At 40.8% G+C, this 24,706-nt stretch overlaps 1 protein-coding gene across 1 annotated transcript; it reads left to right on the top strand.

Annotated features, from left to right (window-relative positions):
• Positions 1 to 357: 357 nt before the first annotated feature.
• On the top strand, positions 358 to 6,845 carry CCR1 (C-C motif chemokine receptor 1). Its single transcript, XM_079116082.1, has 2 exons — positions 358 to 600; positions 4,412 to 6,845. The coding sequence occupies exon 2, from the start codon at positions 4,479 to 4,481 to the stop codon at positions 5,541 to 5,543; it is 1,065 nt and encodes a 354-aa protein (XP_078972208.1). The 5' UTR covers positions 358 to 600; positions 4,412 to 4,478; the 3' UTR covers positions 5,544 to 6,845.
• The last annotated feature ends 17,861 nt before the right edge of the window (positions 6,846 to 24,706 follow it).

Raw genomic sequence — 24,706 nt, forward strand, 5'->3', positions numbered from 1 at the left:
GCAGGCAGAGGTGGAGTAGGCAAGGGGTCCCAGAGACAAGCTGCCACCTCTTTCTCTTCTCATTTATCAACCAGACGGTTTTGAGGAAGTAGACTCAAGGTTCTGGTTTAAATCCTTCCATTTGCAATCTTAGGAAAGAAAAAAAAAAAAACAGAGGCAACCCACTGACCACAGGAACTCTCTGCCTGGCCTCCTCCCCACACCCAATTGCTCCACGAGCCTGGAAACAGCTCATCGTCACTCACCTTGCCCAACTCAATTCCACCCAACCCCATCCTGCCAGTTCCCGCAGGGCAGAGCTCCAGGGAGAAGCCTGCAATTGTAGCAGGGTGAACGCAGAAAATACTTGTAGTGAACTTGACCTCCAGGAATCGGCCACTGGTGGGCGTAGCAGCCATTCATGAGTATCCAACCATACAGAAAGAAGAACTTCACCCACTTCTTGTCATTCTGAAAGACTGTGAAACCAGACTTCAATCTCCATCATCTCACAGGAAGCTAAGCACTTCCTTCTTGGTCTGGACCTTGAACCTTGAAATCATAGAGTCTCTAAAAGCTCCAGTAACAGAAGCTGTGTGAACGAAATCCTGTGGAGCCAGAGTAAGTGGCACTTGTCTTTTCTGTGTTTTCAGTCGCTCTTGCTTAAAGACATGACTGGGGAATGATTTGCGGTCCAGACAGTTGTCTAAGTCCTTCCTTGATGCATCTGTAAGGTATTTAACAGGCATTTAGCAATACTGAGAATACTGGGGAATTTATAAGGCCAGGTGCTCAGGTGGGAAATGGTCTTCTTGCTAAAAAGAAAGCTTTCTTGAAAGGTTGTTGGTGACTGATGAAGAAAGTCAGCTTGCATGAGGAGACCTGAGGTGCCTTCTGTGTGAACTTGTGTAAGAAGAAATTACTTGCTATTTCTCCATGTAAAGGAAAACTGAATATCGTGTATGTGAAATTGTAGCAAGAGGAGAATATCTATTAGGAAAAACATTGCAGATACTGAACCGGTTTCTTAAGAAAACTAGAACCAAGGATTTTCAAAATCAGGATGGCTGACTCTCTGTGGAGGAGGCAGAATTCTCACACGCAGGCAGGGAGCATCCCTTCTCGTCATGCATCCCTTCTGTTTTACTAACAAAGACACAGGTCAGAACCTTGTCCTGAACATAGTGGGCACAGCACCTACCTACAGGTATCACTTCCAGGGTCACAGCTTTTCAAAGAGGAGTTGGAAACCCCAGAAGCTTCCATAGCCTGCCGCTAGGCTAGATGCCCTTCACTGATTCTTCAGTTCCTACATCAAATAGGATAGCTCTGGGCTATTTGGTCTCTGAGGCCTAGGAGGCAATGGGCTAGTAAATGTGTAACAATAACTTTTTCCTAAAAAAAGATCCCTGAGTTGTGGTGTCTGCCGGTTCCCATGGTGTAAATACTGCCTCGCTAGTCAGTTTCAAGCTACCTTCATGCCGAATGTGAGTTGGGAAGAGATGCCCATGACTTTCTCTTATGAAGCAGTTAAGTTAGCCAGCCCACCAGCTGGGTCTGGGTGCCATTCACCATCACCCACTGCCCATTCTCTGCTCAGAGATTTTGCCACATCCAAGGCTGGAAGACACTAGTGGCTGGAAGGTTCCAGGCTCCAAGGCTATAGCTAACCATTGTGCAATGACCTTGAGGTCGACTTTTGTAGCAGATTATTAGCAGACCTGGAAGAGTCAATGGTAATGTGGTCCTTTGGTTTCTCCTCCAAAACCCCTCCCCTATCCCCACCCCAGACCCACTCCCTTTGGGAGCAGTGCACCCTGAAATTGTTGCATGCTGCCGTCAAGTTAGGGTAATAACAAATCGGGCAGGAGGTCAGGGCAGTGTGGAGGAGACTCTGCTCAAAATGGCATCTGATCACATGGACTCAGCTTGCTTTCCCTTTTGCCCAAATTCCCCATAAACTGGGCTCATGGGGACAGCCTTACACTAGTGGTTGCTGTGCTTTCCCAAGTTTTGTTGCTTTCACTGTAAACCTGCCAGCCCACCTCAAAGTGCAGACAGCCACACTGAGCGGCCTGCTCTGGTCGGCACTAGCAGGGGCAGCAGAGGGCAGAAATCACTATTGCAGTTTCTTTGGAACCAGGCTGAGTTCTCCAGAGTAAGAACAAGGGCTGGTCAGGCAGAGTTGGAGGAGCAAACCACAGGGACGGACATGATAGAAAATGAAAGACCCCCTCACTTTCTACCCTAACAGAATATCTCCCTTTCCACCCAGGGTGCCTGACACCCATCATATGCCTTAATCTTCAACAGCCACTATAGAAACAGGAATTTTTTTTTTTTTTTTTTTTTTTTTTTTTTTTTTAAGCAGGAAAGATTTCTTAAGGAGAATAGAAACATCAGACACCCAGATTCAAGAGAGGAACCATGAAGTAGGTGCCCTCCATTTTATTGATTGGGATTTGGGTCAAATCAATTCCATTTTTAAATTTTCCAACATTTTTATTTTTAATGGACACACAGTAATCATACATATTGAGAGAGCACACTGTGACATTTCAATACATGTAGACAACGTGATCCGATCCGATCCGATCAGGGTAACCGGCATATCTATGGCTTTGTGCCTGGAATATTCAAAATCCTCTGCTAGCTCTTTTGAAGTCTTCAATTATTTGTTGCCAGCCATAGTTACCCTACGTTGCTGCGGGACTCTCCCCTCCCCTCCTACTCCCGGCACCCACTGGCCCGCCTCTCTCACCCCTCCCCACACCTGCCTAGGCGCTCCTACCAATCTTCCACTCTCTACCTGCATGTCATCCGCCCTGTGGAAATCGTAAAGTGTCATTCACTTGGAAGGACTGTCCTTGACCATCAGCATCAAGGAAAATCACTTTCTAGATTATCTACAAAGAAACCTAGCAAGGGGAATTGCAGGGTGGGATACAGTCACTGGAATAGAATTGGAATATAGGACATCCTGGTAGGAACAGGCTCCACAAAAAGGCCACTGCAGGAAAGGTCTCCTGATACTCCTGAATGCCTGCTAAATGCTGGGGGTGGGGCGCTTTTCTCATCTGTCAACTCACGGTAACCCTGCAAGGTAAGATCTGCTTTCCCACGTTACAGATGAGGGACAGAGGCTCAGGGAGGTAGATTAATTTATCCAAGGTCACACAGCTGATAGGTTCCAGCGAAGCCCATGCTCCCTTTGTGGAAGCATCTTGCAGGCAATGGGAAAGCATTCAACAGGCGGCTGGGAGGAGTCCTGCAAAGGCATGTCATCTAGTGGTTCTTTCTTTTGCTTCACAGCCACTCAGGGGGAAAAGAATCCCCAAGCTTATTTCAACAGAATCCCGCCTCCCATCTGGTCACCATGTGACATCTCTTGGCTCAAAGCCGTTCTGAGCATTTCCTTCCTGACCCCCAGACTTCTCTTTTTGTCTTTAGTCACACCCTTCCTCCCAACCTGTGCTTCCTCTGAATCCTCCCCAGGGCTCCCACAGGATGTCTGTGGAGTCACTTGCAGTCTTATCTGTGCCACATAAGGGCCTTGTGACATGGGCCAGTCAGAACCCTGGGACATGGTTCTAGGACATGGCCTAGTGTCCTCATCTATGAAGGGATGGGGCTCACTGCTAGGGTTTCACGGTGGCAGCTTATTGGTGTTTGGGGTACATTAACTTTTGCATTGCAGGACATCCGTGGCCCTGCCTACCAAATGACAGTATCATCCCCAGTCTTTGTCATAACCAAAAAAAAAAAAAAAAACAAAAAACAGATGCCCACACATTTTCACTGTTACAGTTGGCTGAGACTTTTTACACCCCAAAGCCCTGAAGAACTATTTGTGAGCTTTCAATTCTCAGCCAGGACCGTTTTCCTTCCCAGTGTCCTGTGGGCTCTGGGGTGCAAAGCCATCACTGTGAGCAGAGGCAGGAAAGCCCAGTGGTTTGGAAGCTGGGCAATGAGAGTCCCCCACTCCTGGCTCTGAGCTTTAGCTCTCATTCTTGCAGATGTGTCCCCAGGGGAACACTTCCTAACACTCTGAACCTCCCTGTCATCGCCTCTAAAATGGGAATAATAAAGTGCCCTCTCAAAGGAGTCACTGAACACTCAGTCGGGGGCCTTGACACTTGGGAGGTACTCTGGAAGGCTCGTTGTGAATAGCGTGGTAAGGGCTCCCTTCCCCTGTGCTTTTAATCCACCGAGTTTTTCCTTTGCAGCACTCACCACTGAAGGGACTGAAGAACGATCCATGTGTGCATCCATTGGTTGCTGCTCTGCCTGTGGGACTGTAGGTCCACAAGGGCAGAGAGGACCTGGGTCTCCTTTGCTTACATTTCATGCTCGGGACATAGTAACTGGCACTCAATAAGCACTTGTCAGATGGTTGAAGAAATGTAACCACTACCTTATCTTTGTCATCCAGAGCCCACCGCCTTTAACAGCAGAGTCAGTATAGAAGCCATTGTCCTCGACCCACAGAAGGCGCCAGGATGCAGCTTACCACCACCACGGAGGACTTCTTGACCACTGAATATGACTATGGGGACACAACCCCATGCCAGAAGGTGGATGTGAGGGCCTTTGGGGGCAAATTGCTGCCCCCTTTGTACTCCCTGGTCTTTGTCATCGGCTTGATTGGCAACATCCTGGTGGTCCTAGTCCTCGTGCAGCACAGGAGACTCCAGAGCATGACCAGCATCTACCTCCTCAACCTGGCCATCTCCGACCTGCTCTTCCTCTTTACCCTGCCCTTCTGGATTGACTACAAGTTGAAGGACAACTGGGTTTTTGGTAATGCCACATGCCAGCTGCTCTCTGGGCTTTATTACCTGGGCTTGTACAGCGAGATCTTTTTCATCATCCTGCTGACCATCGACAGGTACCTGGCCATCGTCCATGCTGTGTTTGCATTGCGGGCCCGGACTGCCACCTTTGGCATCATCACCAGCCTCGTCACCTGGGCCCTGGCCATCCTGGCTGCCGTCCCTGGCTTTTACTTTTCCAAGACCCAGTGGGAGTTCACCCGACACACCTGCAGCCTTCACTTCCCCCACCAAAGCCTGAGAGAATGGAAACGGTTCCAGGCTCTGAAACTGAACATCCTGGGGCTGGTGCTGCCTCTCTTGGTCATGATCGTCTGCTACACAGGGATCATAAGTATTCTGCTCAGCCGGCCAAACGAGAAGAAGGCCAAAGCCGTCCGCTTGATTTTTGCCATCATGCTCATCTTCTTCCTCTTTTGGACCCCCTACAATCTGACCATGTTTGTTTCTGCTTTCCAAGAGTACCTGTTCACCAACCAGTGTGCGCAGAGCAGGCAGCTGGACCTGGCCATTCAAGTGACGGAGGTGATTGCCTATACTCACTGCTGTGCCAACCCCATCATCTATGTCTTTGTGGGAGAGCGGTTCCGGAAGTACCTCCGCCAATTGTTCCGCAGGCATGTGGCCGTGCACCTGGCCAAGTGGCTGCCCTTCATCTCTGTGGACAGGCTGGAGAGGGCTAGCTCCATGACTCCATCTACCGGGGAGCATGAACTCTCTGCTGGGTTCTGACTCAGACCCCTGGAGGCCAATCAAGGTGCCGGTGGGACCAACCTGTTCCTTGTGCCACCAGGGCAGGGTGAGGAGGAAACACAGTTTTCCCAGTTAGATTCTGACACCTGACATAGCATGGGATTATAGACACTTGGGGTTAGGGGATCTTCAAGGTGGTGGCCTAGATGAAATTAGTTCTGGGGCTTCAATCTTTTCATGAACTTCTCCCTGGCGGAGAAGAGATGAGTGAGTGAAATGGTACAGTCCAAAGCCAGAGACAGTGTGTGACAGGGAGGGGCTTGGACATCAGACTTGTGAACATTAGCATTTGCAAACAAAGCCATTGTGTAACAGACCCAACACCTACCTCCTCCCCCAATGGACTGGAAGCATGGTTTCTGCAGCTGACTCGACCTTGAACCCTGGAGCCAATGAGTGGCCAGGAGCTGCCTGCTCTGCCCGCCCCCACTGCAGGGCCTGGGCTCTTAGAAGCCCTGGGGAACATGGAACTCAGAGTGACAGAGATTGACACCAACTGGGAAAAAGAATTGAGGACCTGCTTTTGGATGCGGAATGAGAAAGCCCTTAGAATTTTATATTTGCTAAAATCAAACACCAGCAGTAGGCTGAACGTAGACTAGACAATGTGCTTCCTGATACTCATAAAAGGAAGTGATTCCTCATTTTCATTTACTACTCTTTTCTTTCTGAAGACTTTTTTTTTTTTTTTTAAAGAATCATTCTTCCTTGCGAGTTGAATGTGTTGGTAAATTCTGGTGATTTTATTGCAGAAATTCCTAGTGGGTCAAAGGAAGCATTGTTGGTTTCTTTCTTCTGGATTGGAGCTGTGATTGCCCTATTGAGTCTTGTAGCAGAAAAATAACTACTGTGCCAGTTGGCAGTGTCTGAGGCTGGAGCTGGGGATGCCCCCGAGGAGGTTCAGGGGCCCTTAACACAAAGCAGCTCATGTACCCAGAATTTCCTTCACACTTCATCTTTAACCAAAGACCCCACCCCCTATTTATCATTCACGGTCCTCTTTTCCCTCAGATGTATATTTCTTTAAACATCATTTTCCCAATAACAAAAACATGTCTTTAAGAAACTTAACATGCCAAGGAAAAAGAAAACCAATACTGAAATCATACCATCATCTACCCAAAGACAGCGATGGTGACTTTGGGGATGTATTTCCATTTCTTTTTCTGTGTATATTTATAACAAAGCTAGACTGGAGTTGAACTCACTACTCTGTTATTGTGTTTAGTTAGCAATACACTGTGATCACTTCCCCAGGGCAATAAATCATTTCAAAGCATTGCTTTTGGTGCCTGCACTGAAGTCTGTAGTCAGGAGGCGCCATCTGTGTCTCCATCGTTGCTTGCAAAATTGATTTAATCCAGCAATGGTGAGTGAAGACCTGCTGCATTCTGGGTACACTCATGGATTGCGGGGAGACATTGGTGTGCTATGAGTGCCTGTTTCTGCAGAGCACTCAGCTCAGTGAGGTGCACAGGTACAGAGCTGCCAACGGAGTGCAGGGTGAATGAGTGGGGGCCGTTGTGGAGTTTCTGGTGCCAGGACAGTGGAGGGAAGGGAAGCATCCTAAGCTGATGCCTGTCTCACATTAGGATGCCTCATGGGGACACCCGCTCCCATATTTTGGACACTACAGCTGTACTCTTACCAAGTCACTCTCTCCCTCCGGGTGGGGACTAGAGACTGACTGTGTTCACATGTCATCTTTGTACAAAGAGGCTGGTGTCATGATGGTGTGGAAAACTTCTGCTGGTAGAGAGGAGGTCACACTGCCCTGGCCAGACTCAATGCCTTGACCCAGAAAATGTGGACAAATCCAGATTCTAAGAGTCCAGGTGGATGTCAGCTCCCATCTGTAAAGCCACCAGCCCTCTCTGCAGAGCAGAAAGGAGGCTCAACTGAATCAAGAAACATTCATCCACTAGTGAAAGAAAACTGCATCACAAAACAACATTGGCACTACTGTGATTTTGTAACAGGGAATATTACACAATTTTCTCCAATTTCCTTCTTGAAGCAATTCTTACCTCTTCCCTTGTTATAAAGGCAATTTGTGTTCAATGGTAGAAAACCAGAAAAAGCTGAAACACATAAGAAAAAAAAAAATGAAATCCCAGAACCCAAATCTGGCCTCTCTAAGCACGTTATTGTTCTGAGGCATCTCCTGTTACTGTTTCCTAAGTCCGCCCACATATGCATACAACCACATGCAGTATTTGTGTGTGTATGTAACTTCAGTGGTTTTTGACACACAGTAAATGCTGGTTGAATGGAGGTCACTGAACCTCCTGCTTCCTCATCTCTAAAGTGAGGCTCATGAAACTGTTCTGAGCATTAGATGAAATAAAGCAAGTGAAGCGGGGCGGCCTTCCTGCAACTTGACCTGGTCAGGCTTCTGACTCCTCCCTGGCTGCACCTTCCTCCTTTACCAAGACACTCCGCTCTTCCGCACCTCTTCCCTGCCTTCTCTTCCCAGGGTCCTGTGTTCCTGGAGCTCAGTCCCAACATCTTTGTTATCGTTGCTCCTACTGATTTTTCCCACTTTCTGCCAGGAAAGCACAAGGAATTTCCTCAGCCCATCCAGACTCCCCATCGGCTGTCAATGTTTCACCACATTTGCCTTAAAAACATCCTTTTCCAAAAATGAGAAAGACAGAGACAGGGAGACACTAGTCTGTTCTTCTGCACCATTTGAAAGCAAGTGGCAAGCCCCATACTTACCACCTCCAGCACTTTAGCATGTTGTCACTAGCAGCAAGCAGGTTCTCCCACATAAGAAACAGGCAGCAACCCTGCACAGTATCACCAGATGATCTACAACCCTTTTCAATTCTCTTTCCAACTCTGCTCACTTGCAAATAATGTTGTTTATAAACCCTGAATCCAGAATCACTTATTTAACCTAGTGGTCTGCCTCTCCAATTCCTTTCGATCCGGGGTCCCAAGGTTTTCTAGACATTCATGAGCACCATGAGCACCTAGTAGGCCATCCTTCAGCTTGGGTTTGCTGATGTTTGGTGACTGGGTACAGACTACCCAGCGAGCGCAGGCATCTCAAAGTGGACGCGTGCTATGCTGGCAACACATTAATATGTCTTTCTTGTGAATTGTTCTCAGAGTCACTAAGAATATACCTCAACTCTTTATCTTTGGCGATATTCTTTGTCTAGAAGTTTTCTTTTTCTAATACCGATATCATTCTGACTTTTTAATGGTACACCTGTTTTGGTCCTTCTGTTTTCAATCTATATGGTGTTTTCGTTTTTTAATTTAAAGTGAATTTCTCATCGAAAGCATGAGAGTCAATCTTTTTCTCATCCAGCCCAGCAATCCTGCCAATTGAATTACTTAGTTCATTCACATTTCGTGTCATTATTGATATTATGGTGTGTTAAGTCTACTACTTTGCAATATCTTCTGTTTGTCTGGTTTAAATTTTGTTTTCTCTTTTTTTCTTCCATTTTTTTAGGTATCTAAAATATGATTAATATTCCACTTCATTTCCTTGACTGGCTTTTTAGCTCTTTCCCTTTATGATATTTTAGTGGTTGCTATAGGGATTTTTTTATGTATTTTTAATCTAAGTATTAAAACTAAAAGGAAAAAGTCTGAAGGCTTTGCTTATCAAATAGAATAGTAAAATAACAACAACAACAAAAAGATTTTGGCACAGTCTTTTACTTGTATTTTCAAAATGGATTAAGCTTTAAAAGGTTGCCTTCTATTCTCTGCTTAGCAAAATGTTTCCCTACTAAATGGGATTTTAATAGTTATCTCTAATATATCACAGATTGTTTAGGACTAAAAATCATAGTACTTTAAAGTAAGAACTTTCCTTTTATTCTGTTATTGTTGCTATCACGTATTTTACATCTCCCTATATAGAAGCCCACATAATATAGTACTACTATTTTGTTTTAAATAGACTCTGAAGACATTAAGAGAAAGAAAAAAGATCATCTTTTCTATTTAACCAAGTTTCTCCCTGGTGCTTGGTGTCCATTTGCTTTAACCTAAATAACTTCTTGTAGAGTATCTTGAGTACGAGTCTATCAGCAAAGAATCTGATGGTTTTCATTCATTTGAAAATATCTTTATTTCATACTCATTTTTGAAGGATTTTGTTTTGACAGATGAATTATTCTGCATCAACAAGATTTTCCTTAGCACTTTAAAGATGTGATTCTATTGTTACTAGACACCATTGTCTCTGACGAGAAGTCAGCAGTTATTGTGTCATTGTTACCCCCTCTATGAAATATGTCATTTTTCCCTGTGATAACTTTTAATACTCCATCCTTTATTTTTTTAGCATTTTTTTTTATCCCACTTAGGGTTTATAAAACTTATTTTAAGTTGATATTTCCACAATTTAGTCATTTAGGTCTTCAGATACTTTAAAAAAAAATTCCGATCAATTCTTTCTCTCTTCACCTTCAAGATTCTGGTTATACCTTTGTTCAACTACTTCATATTTTTTCTAATGTCCTTTAAAAATTTTTTTGGATACTGGGGTTGGAACCCAGGGATGCTTAACCACTGAGCCACATCCTAGCCCTTTATAGTTTTCATTTTGAGACAAGGTCTCACTAAGTTGCTTAAGGCCTCAGTTGCTGAGGCTGGCCTTGAATTTGCTATCTTTCTCCCCCAGTCTCCCTGAGCCACTGAGATTACAGGTATGCTCCACCATGCCCAAGTCCCTTTTTAAATTACTTTTTCCCTTTATTCTTAAGATCAGATATGTTCAGTAACGTGCATTCAAATTTACTAACAAACTTCTATTGTTTCTACTATGCTGTTAAGATCCTCCAATGAATTAATTCAGATATTGCACTTATCATTTCTAGAATTTTCATTTGAGATTTTTCAACTGAGATTTCACATCTGTTCACTTATATAACCATTTATTCTTTTAAGCTCTTAATTATAATAGTTGATTTAAGTCCTGAATTGCTAATTCTAACTTCTCAGTTTGGGGGTTCTGTCTTTTTTGACTTAAAAAAAGTATGGCTATGGCCCAAATTTTCCTGCTTTTTCACTTTTTTAATGCATGCCGAAATTGTCAATGATGTCTTCTAGGGTGATTGTATTATTACCTTTCTGTAAAAATTACTGAGTGTCCTTCATTTTTACCAGGCTTGTTACATCATTAGTGCATTCTTTTATCCCTGAAAAACTTAGTTTTGTTCTTTGTTAGGTCTATTTCAACTTTGACTTTAGTCCCATAGGTTTCTCTTTACACTAAGGCTGTGGTCCTCAACAGCAGCAACATTACTTGTTAAAAATATGAATTCTTGGGCCCTTCCTCAGAAATACTGAAATAAGGAACTGAGCAGACACTTCACAGAAGAAGATATACAAGTGATCAACAGATATATGAAAAAATGTTCAACATCTCTAGTAATAAGAGAAATGCAAAGCAAAACTACCCTAAGATTTCATCCCACCCCAATTAGAATGGCGATTATCAAGAATACAAGCAAAATAAGGTGTTAGCAAGGTTGTGGGGATAAAGGTACACTCATACATTGCTGGTGGGAATGCAAATTGATGCAGCCACTCTGGAAAGCAGTTTGGAGACTCCTCAGAAAACTTGGACTGGAACCACCACATGACCCAGCTATATCACTCCTTAGCCTATACCCAAAGGACTTAAAAATCAGCATACTACAGTAACACAGTCACAACTATGTTACTGAAGCTCAATTCATAATAACTAGATTGTGGAACCAACCTAGATGCCCTTCAATAGATGAATGGATAAAGAAACTGTGGTATATATACACAATGAAATATTATTCAGCCATAAAGAAGAATAAAATTATGATATTTGCAGGTAAATGGATGGAGTTGGAGAATATCATGCTAAATGAAATAAGCCAAATTCCAAAAACCAAACACCAAATGTTGTCTCTGATAAGTGGATGAAGATACATAATGGAGAGAGAGAGGGGTAAGGGAAGAATGGAGGAACATTGGATTGTGTAGAGGGAAATGAAGGGTGGGGAGGGGCAGGGGGAAGGAAAGATAATGGAATGAGACAAACATCATTACCCTATGTACATGTATGATTAAACAAACTGTGTGACTCTACTTTGGGTACAACCAGAGAAATGAAAAGTTGTACACCACTTGTGTACAAAATTTCAAAAATAAAAGAAATTTTTAAAATTAAAAAAATACTGAAATAGAAATTTTGAGTGCAAGCCTCAGCAATCTGTATTTTAATAAGTCTTTAAGGGACTCTGATGCATGCTAAATTTAGAGATCACTGCTCAGGGCATAGCCTTTACTCATAAGATGTGACAGTTCATTCACTGTGACTGGCCATATCTTTATCTTTTCCCAGTTTTATGCAAATCTTGGAATCTCTATTCAGCTCCCAGATCCTCAGCAGCCTCTCTCTCTCATGCCTTCAAGAGTCTTACTTCCTTCTTTCATAAACCTTGCTTCAATCAAGGACCCAACCAAAAACTGCATTCCTTCCAACTTATGGTGACATAGACAGAACTCGCTTACATCTACTTATCATCCAGCATCTCCAGACCAGGTCTGAATAAGAATATTGCAGTTTTATTTTCAAGAGCAGAGAGTTTGAGGCAGTTTTGGTGCCCATTCCTAGGAGAATAGTAGAACATGGAAGATACACCATGGAGTATTATACCAAGCAAAACAAAAGGATTGGATATTCTCTATAACACCATGGATGGTCCTACAGAACAAGTGCTGTGCTTAAAAAGAAAGACAGAGGTCTTGTTGGTTTGGAACTGGAATGTCCCTCAAAGACTGATGATGGAGCTTTTAGGAAATCATGAGGGCTATAACTTCACCGGTGGATTGATCCATCTGATGGGTTAATAACATGAATGAATTATTGGGAGGAGTGGAAGGTTTAAGAAGGTGGAGCCTAGCTGGAGGAAGTAGGTCGCTTAGGAAGTACCCTGGAAGGGCATTTTGTCCCAGCCCCCTACTCTGCTTCCCAGCTGCCATGACCAGAGCAGCTTTCCCCCGTCTCACCCTTCTGCCTCACCTCAGTCCCAAAGCAAAGGAACTGACCAACCATGAACTGGAACCTCTGCAACTACGAGCCAGAATAAAGCCTTCCTCCTTTAATTTATTTAGGTCAGGTGTTTTTGCCATGGCCATGAAAACCTAACACAGATATCATCTATCTATCTAAATTCAAAATACTAGAGACATATTTTTTTTGAGACACACAAAAGAGAAACATTAGCTGGAAGGAATCCATTTTCATTTTCCCAAGTTAGAAGACTCATTATTGGCAGGGGCCATGAAAACTCTGAGGTTGGCTGATTTTGCTTCCTTCTCTTCAAACCTCTATGCTGTGCAAGAATTTGGACTTGGCAGGATCAGCCTACTCTGAAGTTGCTCAATATTTATTTGTACCCCTTTCACTTCCCATTTTCACTTTCTGTGGTAAGAGTTGAGGAACAGTGAGAAGACTAAAACTTGAATGGCACGAAAGGAACAAGGTAGGTCACTATCGAAGAAGAGTTGTATGGTTGTCATTCTGTCCCCACACCTGGTGCTATGCCTCCTGGAAGCCGGAAAATCTTTATTCAGGAAGCCTCCCGACCCTGTCCCCTGCTGCTACTTGCTCATGGGTACTTCTAAGACTTGGGTTTCCCTCCAGCTTTAACCTCACACACCTGCTGCCCTGTCCTATCCTCTGGCAACATCTTGGTTCCTCCACTCACATAGATGGGTGGGCTTTCTTGCTCTGTGTCTAAAATCTGGGTGATCTGAAACACAGAGAGCCTGCTAGCCTGGAGCTGTTAGATGTTCTGAAGCCATCCAAAGATATTTTGAACATGACTCACTTATAGAAACATCTAAGCCTCTTTTCTATTTGTCCTCCCAAAGAGTAATAAGAAGTGGCATCCAGGAAGCTAAATATTGGAAGAGGAAAATGAGAATTTGCCCATAAATTGTATTTATCCATTTATTTATTTGTCCATTCAAATGCTACACCTCCACCCATTCATTCATTCATTCATTCATTCATTCATTCATTCATTCATTCATTCAACACCAGCCCCTGGTGTCAGACACCAGCAGTATGAAGACCACCGGAAGAAGGACCTGCCACCCACCATGAACTGAAGCCTTCCACATGCATGAGGAGTAGGAGTCACAGGAGCTGGGCGACATGGGTCCAGTCGGATAATGTTCTACAAGAGACTCAAAGACCTGCACAAAATTACTTTGCAGCTTTTATTCAACCCTGAATGTATTTTGTCTTGGTTCTTAATTTGACAAGTAAGAAATTCATTTGGATAATGATCAGATGAGATAGTCTAAGAAAATTTTTAAAAAGGGAGAAATTTGCCTGCTTACATATTAACACATACCATAAAACATGAAATACAAAGATGTTACTCCAAAACAATAAGAAGGTAACAAACTGAAGATTAAGACAAAGAGGCCTAAGTGTCTACACTCCTAACATATAAGGCCATCTTGTGAATCAATAAGAAAACCATAAGTAAACCCATTATTTTAAAAAATGAAGAAAGAAATAAACAGATAGGTCATAGTATAAATGCAAGAGCCATTAACATAAAATGCAGATCACACTAGTAACCAAAGAAATGTCAACTAAAATAAATACTCTTCTTTTTGCTTGCTGTAAAGTGGTGCAGAGATTTTATTTTATTAGTGAAAGTACCCAATTCAGTAAAAATGTGGCACAACAGGCACTGTCATGTATTTTATTTTATTTTATTTGTTCTAGTTAGTTGTACATGACAGTAGAATGCATTTGTGCATTTTGAAAGATCATACATAAATGGAGTGTAATCTCTCATTTTTCTGATTATACATATTGCAGGATCACATCAGTCATGCAGTCATACACACACATGAGGTAATAATGTCTGTTTCACTCTATCATTCCTTCCCCTGTACCTCGTCCCCTCCAAATTAGTGCATTATTTCTGAAAAAAAAATTTGGCAACAGGTATCAAGAGTGTGAAAAAGTTCATTTGGTAAGATCGTTTCTAAGAATCCATTATAAGGCAATATCCATAGATGATAATAATAATAATAAAAAAGCAACTGGAAGGTTTAATGATTGAGGAAATGTTAACTATTGCTAAATATGGTACATGATACAAGCATGAATAATATTTGAAAAGATTTTCATGGACATAGGAATGTGCTCCTAATGTTGTTAAATCAAAGAAAACGTTTATAGAATTCTTCTGGTCCACATTTCATATATACGTAGCACAAAACCATTGCTATTACAAAATACCTAAGGCTCGGTACTTCATAAAGACAAGGGATTTTTTAGCACATTGTTTTGGATGTTCAAGAGCTTGATGCTGACAACATCAGGTCAGTTCTGATGAGGGTTTTATGGCCACATCGCATCCTAATGAGAGCGCATGTGGAAGGGAGATAAAACCACATGATGAGACAGAAAGTCAGAGAGCAGGCAGGGCCAGTCTCTCACAGGAACTACCTGGGGTCTCATGAGAACTACTTAATTCCTTCCAAGAGTGATGCCCCAAGGGACATAACCACCTCCCACTAGGCTCCTTGTCTTAAAGTTTCCACCACCTTGACGTTGAGGGCAAAGTCTCCATCACATGTCACCCTTGGGGGACAAACCACATCCAGACCATAGCAAAGGGAACATATCCCACATTTGTGTGAGGTTAAGTTTGTGTCAGGATCTAATCAGGAAAGAGATATGAGACAAAGGGCATAGTTCCCAAACTGTGTGCCAAGGCACCCACGGGGCCACAATGAATTCATAGGAGTGCCGCAGATTATTTCCAGTTTTCAGGGAATATACATTGGTACCTGACATCTCTTGAACACCCTTGGAACTCCTAGCTTGAGGCAGTTTGCAGTTTCAACACAGGATTGCAGTTCATTTCTTTCAAAGTTCTCATATCTTTAAAAGCTGAGTTTTAAGTGATTACTTCGAGACAAAGCAGCGTGGAAAGGGAACTGAGGGTGAGAGTGTCTGATTCAATTCCAAGGTTGAACAAGTTTCCAAGGTTGGGCCTTGTTGATACCGATTACCTAGGAATAAAAATAAATCAAATATTATTTTTCTTTCAACTTATTTGTATTTTCTTTACAAACATCCATTAAGTTGTTAGAACAAGGAAGTGCCTAAGGTATTTGGATCTAACCACTTAATCGGTAGAACTGTTTTGCATTTCTTTGGATCTGGGGCACTGGGAAAAAAGTACTGGGATATCAAGGGTATTGAACTAAGAAAGTCTGCGAACCTCTGAATAAGGAATTTATTGAGGAACCAAGATGCATTTGATTATGGGGGCTGGCAGGGGTCCACCTGGGCTGTCACTAGTGTTGAATGGGAGGTCTCTTTAAGTCTGCCATGCCAGCAATAAGAGAGGAAAGCTAGATGAGGACATGAGCAATGACCACATGGAACCTGAAAGGATACACCAAAGCCTTTGGGAACAAACTGGAGCCTGCATCTATCTCTGCATCCAATCAGTATGACACAATAACCTATAGAGGAAGTTATACTCCTCACCATGGAGATTCACGCGTGCCTGGCCTAGGACTTGGAGATGCAGGAGGAGGGGAGCAATGGTAGCCAGAGTTGTCTGGGTCCAAGTGCAGTCCTCCACCAGTAAGGTGAGCCAGCAGACGGACAGCATGGTGCATAAGCCACCCCAGGGCCTGGCACCTGTTTCTATCTCCAGGGTTACCCAAGACAGCTGTGGCTCCACTCTCCTCCAAGACTCCCATCAAAGAGCTCTCCTGGCCTGTACTAAGCTGGAGCCCTGCAGGCAAAGAATTCTGGGAAATGTAGTTCCAGCTTAACTAGACAGATCCTGGATAAAGCCACCACCATGAGCAATGTTTCTTTTCTTCTGTATGCTTTTCAGTGCTCTCCAACCTTTAAAATGATCACTTCATAGGAAAGTTACTTTTTGTGAAAAGAAAGAAACGAAGGAGGAAAGAAAAGAATGAGGGAAGAGAAAAGGGAAAAGTTGGCCTTGGGGAGAGACAGAGGAAAGAACATGATGAGCAGGTGTTTCTTAGATGAGCAAAGTGGGTGAACCTTCTACCATGAGGGTGTCATGTGAATAAAGATCAGAATCACAACTCCCTCTGGGAACTACACAAGGTTGGCCCATGGTGTATAGAGGAGCCAGGGACTGGGACCAGGAATGTAGGTTGATGAGCAGAGACCTGGGGCCAGAGCAGGATGCCATGATAAGATGCTAGTTTGAGTTTCCTGTTCAGGAGGTGATTCAGAGTGCACACTTTGAGCATAGGCTTAAAAATATTATAAATTAATAGCTCTGCATAACTCTCTCTCTGTCTCTCTCTGTCTCACTTTTCATATGGGAAGTTGAAATAATGGTATTTATATCGACTTTGATAAAAGTCTTATCAAGTACTGATGATTGCTCAAAGCCTTCTTGTCCCCCATTGTTCCCCCAGGACTCTGCCTCTTCTTACCTCACAAGAATGTGGATAAAGCTACGTGATCCCCACAGAGCTATGCACAGTTACCGAATAAGATGAGAAGCATCTTTCACAGAGTGATCCCCCAGTTCTCTTTGCACTTCCTAAAAGATTTTCCTCAGAAGGAAGGCTGGGTGCATTTCTTTGCATGTGTCACACTCCAGCAATTTCTTTTCCTTGTGTGACTCATGTCCAAGACACCCTTAGAAAGCTGACACATTGCAGCCATTCACACTTGACATCACTCCAGTGATGTTCAAGACAAATATCTTGCCCCTCAGCATTTCCTTTATTTAAATTAAGTTTCTGAGAAGGACAAAAAAAAAAAAAAAAAAAAAAAAAAAAAAAAAAAAGCAAAGGGGAGGGAATCACTCCATAATTTAAAATTTGAATATGCGTCTTCGCCAGATTGCAGAAGTTCAAGCAGTTTCGTACTTGTTTTGTTTGTCAAAACTCGATTCTCTTTATCTTCACCAGGAAGCAACGGTGGGAGTTGTCCTGAAAGTACATGTGATAGATAATACTAAATGTGACCACAGAAATGCTGCAAGAAAGGATGCTGCCGGCAGCTGCATTAATAGTTACGGAAGGTCTGGGAGTGTAGCTCAGTTGGCAGAGGGCTTGCCTCACATGCACAAGGCCCCACACCACAAAAAGTAAATATAAAAAGAAGTTAGGGAAATCTAGAACCCCGTAGAAGTTCAGCATTCATTTATAGCAATGACTAAGATAGACTACTTGTTCCGGATTTATTTATTGTATTCTTTGTATATTGAAAGTAAAAAGAAGGACAAATAAACAAACGTTTAGCATTTGTTCTTCTTCCCCAGAGATTGCTTAAATAGACTCAGTGATGTGCTGCAGGCAGCTTGATGGAGTTCACAAGATCTTCTACCTTCATAAATTATGTCACATGGGTAGTTTGAAATTAGACATGGTTGGAGAATTTACCCCAGGGAAATTGGCAAACTCTAAAACTAAGGACTTTATTTTTTGAGAGACAGTTAAGCAGTTACCAGTACACCACTATTTATGGTGTGTTCATGAAATGGAATATTAAGCTATTATCAATTTTAACATGATAGAACACCATTTCATAATAAAATTATGTATATGCAAAACGATGAACTCACCTCATAAAATATGCAAAAGTTAACTTCAAATGACTCATAGATTAAATGTAAAGCTAAAACAATAAAACTTTCAGAAAAAGACACATAGGTAAAATTTCAGGACTGTGGGCAAGGCAAAGATTTCTTAGATACAACACTGAAACACAGTTCATAAATGACAAATTGATAAAATGGATCTCACCAAAATTAAAATCTTTTGCACTTCAAGAGACACTATTAAAGAAGAAAAAGTAGGCCCAAATCTTCATCATGTTGGCTTAGGACCTGACTTCCTTAACAAGACTCCTAAAGTGCAAGAAGTAAAATTAAGAATCAATAAATGGATGAATTCAAACTAAAAAGCTTCTTCACAGCAAAGGAAACAATAACATGAAAAGAGAGTCTACGGAATGGGAAAAAATATTCACCACACATACCTCAGATAGAGCACTAATATCCAGGATACATGAAGAACTCAGATAACTGAACACCAAAAAAACCCAAATTACCCAATCAATAAATGGGCTAAGGAACTGAACAGACACTTCACAGAAGAAGAAATGCGATTGATCTACAAACATGAAAAAATGTTCATCATCTCTAGCAATTAGAGAAATGCAAATCAAAACTACTCAACGACTTCATCTCACTCCAGTCAGAATGGCGATTATCAAGAATACAAGCAACAATAAGTGTTGGCAAGGCTGTGGGGAGAAAGGTACACTCATACATTGTTGGTGGGACTACAGATTGGTGTAACCATTATGAAAAGCAGTATGGAGATTCCTAAGAAAACATGGAATGGACCCACCATTTGACCCAGCTATCCCACTCCTTGGTTAATACCCAAAGGACTTAAAATCAGCACACTACAGTGATGCAGTCACATCAATGTTTATAGCAGTTCAATTCACAATAGCTTAACTTTGGAACCAATGTAGGTGCCCTTCAATAAATGAATGGATAAAGAAAATGTGGTACATACACACAATGGAATATTACTCAGCCTTAAAGAAGAATGAAATTATGACATTTGAAGGTAAATGGATAGAACTAGAGGATATCATCCTAAGTGAAATAAGCCAAACCTAAAAAACCAAAGGCCAAATGTTTTCTCTGATAAGCAGATGCCAATGGGGTTGGGGGTGGGGGTTGGGGGTGGTAGAGAAGAATGAAGGAACTTTGGATTATGCAGAGGGGAGTGAGGGGAAGGGTGGGGCAATGGGAATGTGAAGGATGAAAAAAAATAAGAGCAAACCATGAAAAACAAACAAACAAAACAGAACAAAAGAGAAAGACACTATTAAGAAGATGAAAAGACAAGAAATAAACTGGGAGAAGATAGTTACACAACACATATCTGATAAAAGACTTGTATCCAGAATTTACAAAGAGCTCAGACAATTCGATAGTAAGAAAACAAACAACCCAATGAAAACTGGCAAGAAATATGAGCAGATGTTTCACCAAAAAAGATACAGAAATGGCTAATGAGGTATGAAAAGATGTTCCACTTCGCTAATCATTAGAGAAATGCAATTGCAAATTAAAACCACAAAGAGAAACCATTTCACAACCACTAGAATGGCTATAATAAATAAGACACACAACAATGTTGCAGAAGATGTGGAGATAATGAAGCCCTCATAAATTGCTGGTGCTATTTTGGAAACTAGTTTAGCATTTCCTCCAGATGTTAAACATAGACATATCATAGGACCTACCAATTCCACTTCTAGGGATATAGCCAAGAAAAATAAAAACATACGCCCCCAAAGAGAAACTTGTACATCATCACAACAGCATTATTCACAATAACCAAAAAGCAGAAATAACCTCCACATCCATCATCTAACAAATAGAGCAACCAAATATATATTCATGCAATGAAATGCTATTTAGGCAATAAAAAGGAGTGAACTATCGACAAGCTATATAATGTGTGAAGCTCAAAAACATTATGCTAAGTGGAAGAAGTCAGACACAAGAAACCATATATTATGTGATTTCATTAGATGAGATGTCCAGAAAGAGCAAGTTTATATAGAGAAAAACTGGATCAGTGGTTGCCTGGACTGGGAACAGGGAATAACTGTAAACGGGCATGAGGGACCTTATTGGAGGGATTAAAAACATATTTATGATAAAGATTCCAACATTCAATAAACATTAAAAATTATTAAATTGTACACTTCAAATGAGAGAATTTCATGATATGCAAAATATACCTCAATAAAGTTGTTAAAATAAGTTTCTTTTTTGACTGAAAAAAATTTGAAAGCTATAGAAAAGAATCTTCAAAAGAAAGAAAGGATCCCATTTCCTTTGGTGCCCCTTGTTAAGAGTGTAATGATTACGCTGTGTATAATGGATGTAATTGATATATTGTGTTTTTTTTCACTTATCATGTTATCCACAATGTTCTTTTCTTTTTTTTCTTCTTCCTCATCCTCCTTCTAGGTCTTGTGCAAGGTAATCAAGTATTTTACCACTGAGCTACACCTCCAGCCCTCATCAATAATATTCCTGTTCATTGTATACTATTCCATTGCTTGAATGGAACGTAGTTTACCTAGCTATGTCTCTTTTCATTCAGGTAATTTCCAAGATTTTTTTTTCCTTTTATGAATCAAACTACAATGAGAATCTTTTTGGTTAAAATTTTAATCTGCATCTGGGCTGAATTTCTAGGTCATTTAGTATAAAAAGTCTCCTGGGGTATAACTATTTTAAAAACAGTTTGACAGTGTCTTCAAAATTAAGCATGCAACTACCATGTGTCCCAGGTGTTTCCATCACAGGTATTTGCCCAAGAGAAATAAAATCATATATGCAAACAAAGACTTGTACCTAAGTGTATGTTCATAGCCTCTTTTATTGGTAAGAGCCAAAAATGTTGAGACCTAAATAGACATTTTTTCAGTAAAGACATACAAATAGCCAATAGGTATATGAAAAGATATTAACATTAAAACCACAATGAGAAACTATTCCACACCCACTAGAATGGCTATAAAGAAATAAGACAAACAACAAAGGTTACAGAGGGTGTGGAGATACAGAGAGTTTGAAGATACGAAACCCTCACACATTGCTGGTGGGGACGTAATGGAGTTATCAGCAAAAGGCAGATAAAAACCACAAGATGTTACATCATATCTATTAGGATGACTACTATCAAAAAAAAAAAAAAAGAAGAAGAAGAGATAGCACGTCTTGGCAAGTATGTAAACAAAAGGAAACCCTTGAATACTGTTGATGGGAATGTAAATGGTATAGCCATGAAAATAAGCAGTATGAAAAATCTTCAAAAAAGTAACAATAGAATTACCATATAACCTAGCAAAGCCAACCTCTGGCTAGATCCAAAGGAAATTGAAAAGGTATTTCAAAGTGATATCTGTACCCCTGTGATGACCACAGCATTATTTACAAGAACCAAATATGGAAATAACCTAAGTATCCACTGATGGATGAAAGGATAAAGAAATAGTATACACACACACATGCGCACACACACACACACACACACACACACACACACACACCAGAATGTCATTCAGCCACAAAGAAGAAGAAAATAGTGTCATCCGCAATAGCATAGATGAAATTGGAGGACCTCGTGCTAAGTGAATTAAGCCAGACACAGAAGGACAGACACCGTATATCTCCCTCACGTGTGGAATCTAAAATGCTGGACTCACTAGAAACAGGATGCAGAACAGTGGTTGGTTAACAGGGAGATGTTGCTCAAGGGGCACAAACTTACAGTTACAAAATAGACAAGTTCTGGGTACCTAAGGTATAGCATGGATGGTGATGGATGTGTTTAATTAATTTGATTGTGAGACTCTTTATATAATTCATATGCATATCAAACCACCATGCTTTACACCTTGAATATACATAATCTTTGTCAGCTCTCTTTAGATAAGAATAGAACCAGTGAAATTGAAAACAGGAAAACAATAAAGATCAATGAGAAAAAAATAAGCTAGTCTTTGAAAAAAAATCAATAAAAGTGATACAGCTCTAGGAAAATTGACAAAGATAAAAAGAGAGAAGACACAAATCACTCGTGTCAGGAATAAAACAGGAGAAAACAAAAGGATTCTACATTCAACTTTGCCCTAATACATTCAACAACATAAGAAATGGACTGATATCTTGAAAACCACAAATTGCAAAAACTCAGCCAAGATGAAGTAGATAACATGAATAATACAATAACCATTAGTGAAATTGAATTTGCAAATTAAAAACTCTTGACCACCCCTCACCCCCACAAAAAAACCTTCAAGATCAGAAAGTTTCATTGGAAACTTCTACCAAACATTTAAAGAAATATTGTCAAATCTAAAAAATATCTTCGAGGAAGTAGAAGAGCAATACTTAACTCATTGTCTGAGGTCAGTATTATCCTGATACTAAAACAAGACAGTCACTACAAAAAAAAAAAAAAAAAAGAAAGAAAAAGAAAAAGAAAACTACAGATCATGAACTTAGACACAAACATCTTCAACAAAACATTCATTAATCAAATAATGTAATATCTGTATAAAATAAATGTATTGTGTAAAAAATGAAATTTATTCCAAGTATCCAAGATTGGTTTGACATTAGAATCAATCAATATAATTTGCCTTATCAACAGGTTAAATAAAAGAAACCATATGATCACATCAATTGATGCAAATTTGACAAAAGCGAACTCCATTTTATAATAAAAACTTTTGGCATGTAGATTGAAAAGGAAGAACTAAAATGGTCCTATTTCAGATAAAATGATTGTCTACACAGAACATCCCAAAGAAATCTGCCCCTCAAATCCCCTAAGTACTACGTGAGTTCAGCAAATTTCCATGAACAAGATCAACACACAAAAAGTCAATTGGATTTTATGACCTAACAGATACAAGGAAAGAATAATTAAAAACACAATACTGGGGGGGACAAGAGGATAAATAGGCAGAGCCCAGAAGATTTTCAGGGCAGTGAAAATACTGTATACAATATTATAATGGTAGATATGTGTCGGGGGATATTAATAATAGGGGAGATTATGAATATATGGAGGCAGGGGCGATATGGCAACTCTCTGGACCTTCTCAATTTTTTTTTTTTTTTTTTTTTTTTTTTTTTTTTGCAGTGCTGGGGATTGAACTCCGGGCCTTATGCTTGCAAGGCAAGCACTCTACCAACTGAGCTATCTCCCCAGCCCAACCTTCTCAATTTTGCTAGGAACCTACAACTGTTGTTAAAATTGTCTTAAAACACACACACACACACACAATATATACCATTTTCAATTGTTCCAAAGACAATTAAAAATCTAGGTGTATATCTAACAAAACATGAACAGGATCTATGTTCTCAAAATTACAAAGTGTTCATTAAAGAAATGAAAGAAGGTTTGGGGGGAGAAGACCACAAGCAAGCGGCTGGTCCCTCACCTCATTTCAAAGGCACACACTAACACTGTGACTGTGGTCTCGATGTCAACCTCGATGGCCTGGCAAGGCCGTGTTGTAAGGGTTCCCCACTGGAAGGTACTCTTTTTTCTTCCAAGAGGATTTATTTTCTTTATTTTTCAGCTTAATTGAAGTATGATTGGCAAATAGAAAATTGTATTATTTAAGATATATAACATGGTGTCTTGGTGTACATACATTCATTGTGAAATAATTACCACAATCAAGTTAAACCATCCCTTTGCATGGTTGCCATTTGTGTGTGTGCATGTGTGTGTGTTGAGAACATGTAAGATGTACTCTTAACAAATTTCAAGTATACAATATAGCATTATAGACTGTCATCACTATGTTGCTACGTTAGGTCCTCATAACTATTCATCTCTTCTTATTTGATTGTTTTTTATTTGTTCTAATTTGTTGTACATGCCAGTAGAATGTATTTATGCATGTTTATAGATTGTACATAAATGGAGTGTAATCTCTCATTTTTCTGATTATACATATTGTAGGATTGCATTGGTCATGCAGTCAGTCATACATGTACCTGAGGTAATAATGTCTGTTTCACTCTACTATCATTCCTTCCCCCATACCCAGTCCCCTCCCTTCACTCTCCTCTACCTAATATAAAGTAACTCTATTCTTCCCTATCCCCCCTTATTATTAATTGGCATTCACATATCAGAGAAAACATTCAGCCTTTGGTTTTGGGGGTTTGGCTTATTTTGTGTAGCATGATATTCTCTAACTGCATTCATTTACCAGCAAATGCCAGAATTTCATTCTTCTTTCAAGCTGAGTAATATTCCATCACACACACACACACACACACACACACACACACACACACATACATATAAAATTTCCTTTATCCATTCATCTGTTGAAGGGCATCTAGGTTGGTTCTATATTTTAGCTATGGTGAATTGAGCTGCTATAAACATTGATGTGACTGCGTCACTGTAGTATGTTGATTTTAAGTCCTTTGGGTATAAACCGAGGAGTGGGATAACTGGGTCAAATGGTGGTTCCATTCCAAGTTTTCTCAATCATAATTATTCATCTTATAACT

Source organism: Sciurus vulgaris (assembly GCF_902686455.1).
Source record: "Sciurus vulgaris genome assembly, chromosome: 16".
Taxonomy (NCBI): Eukaryota; Metazoa; Chordata; class Mammalia; order Rodentia; family Sciuridae; genus Sciurus; species Sciurus vulgaris.

Excerpts from the sequence above, each read along its gene's own strand:
- CCR1 (XM_079116082.1), top strand. The coding sequence starts at position 4,479 with ATGCAGCTTACCACCACCACGGAGGACTTCTTGACCACTGAATATGAC.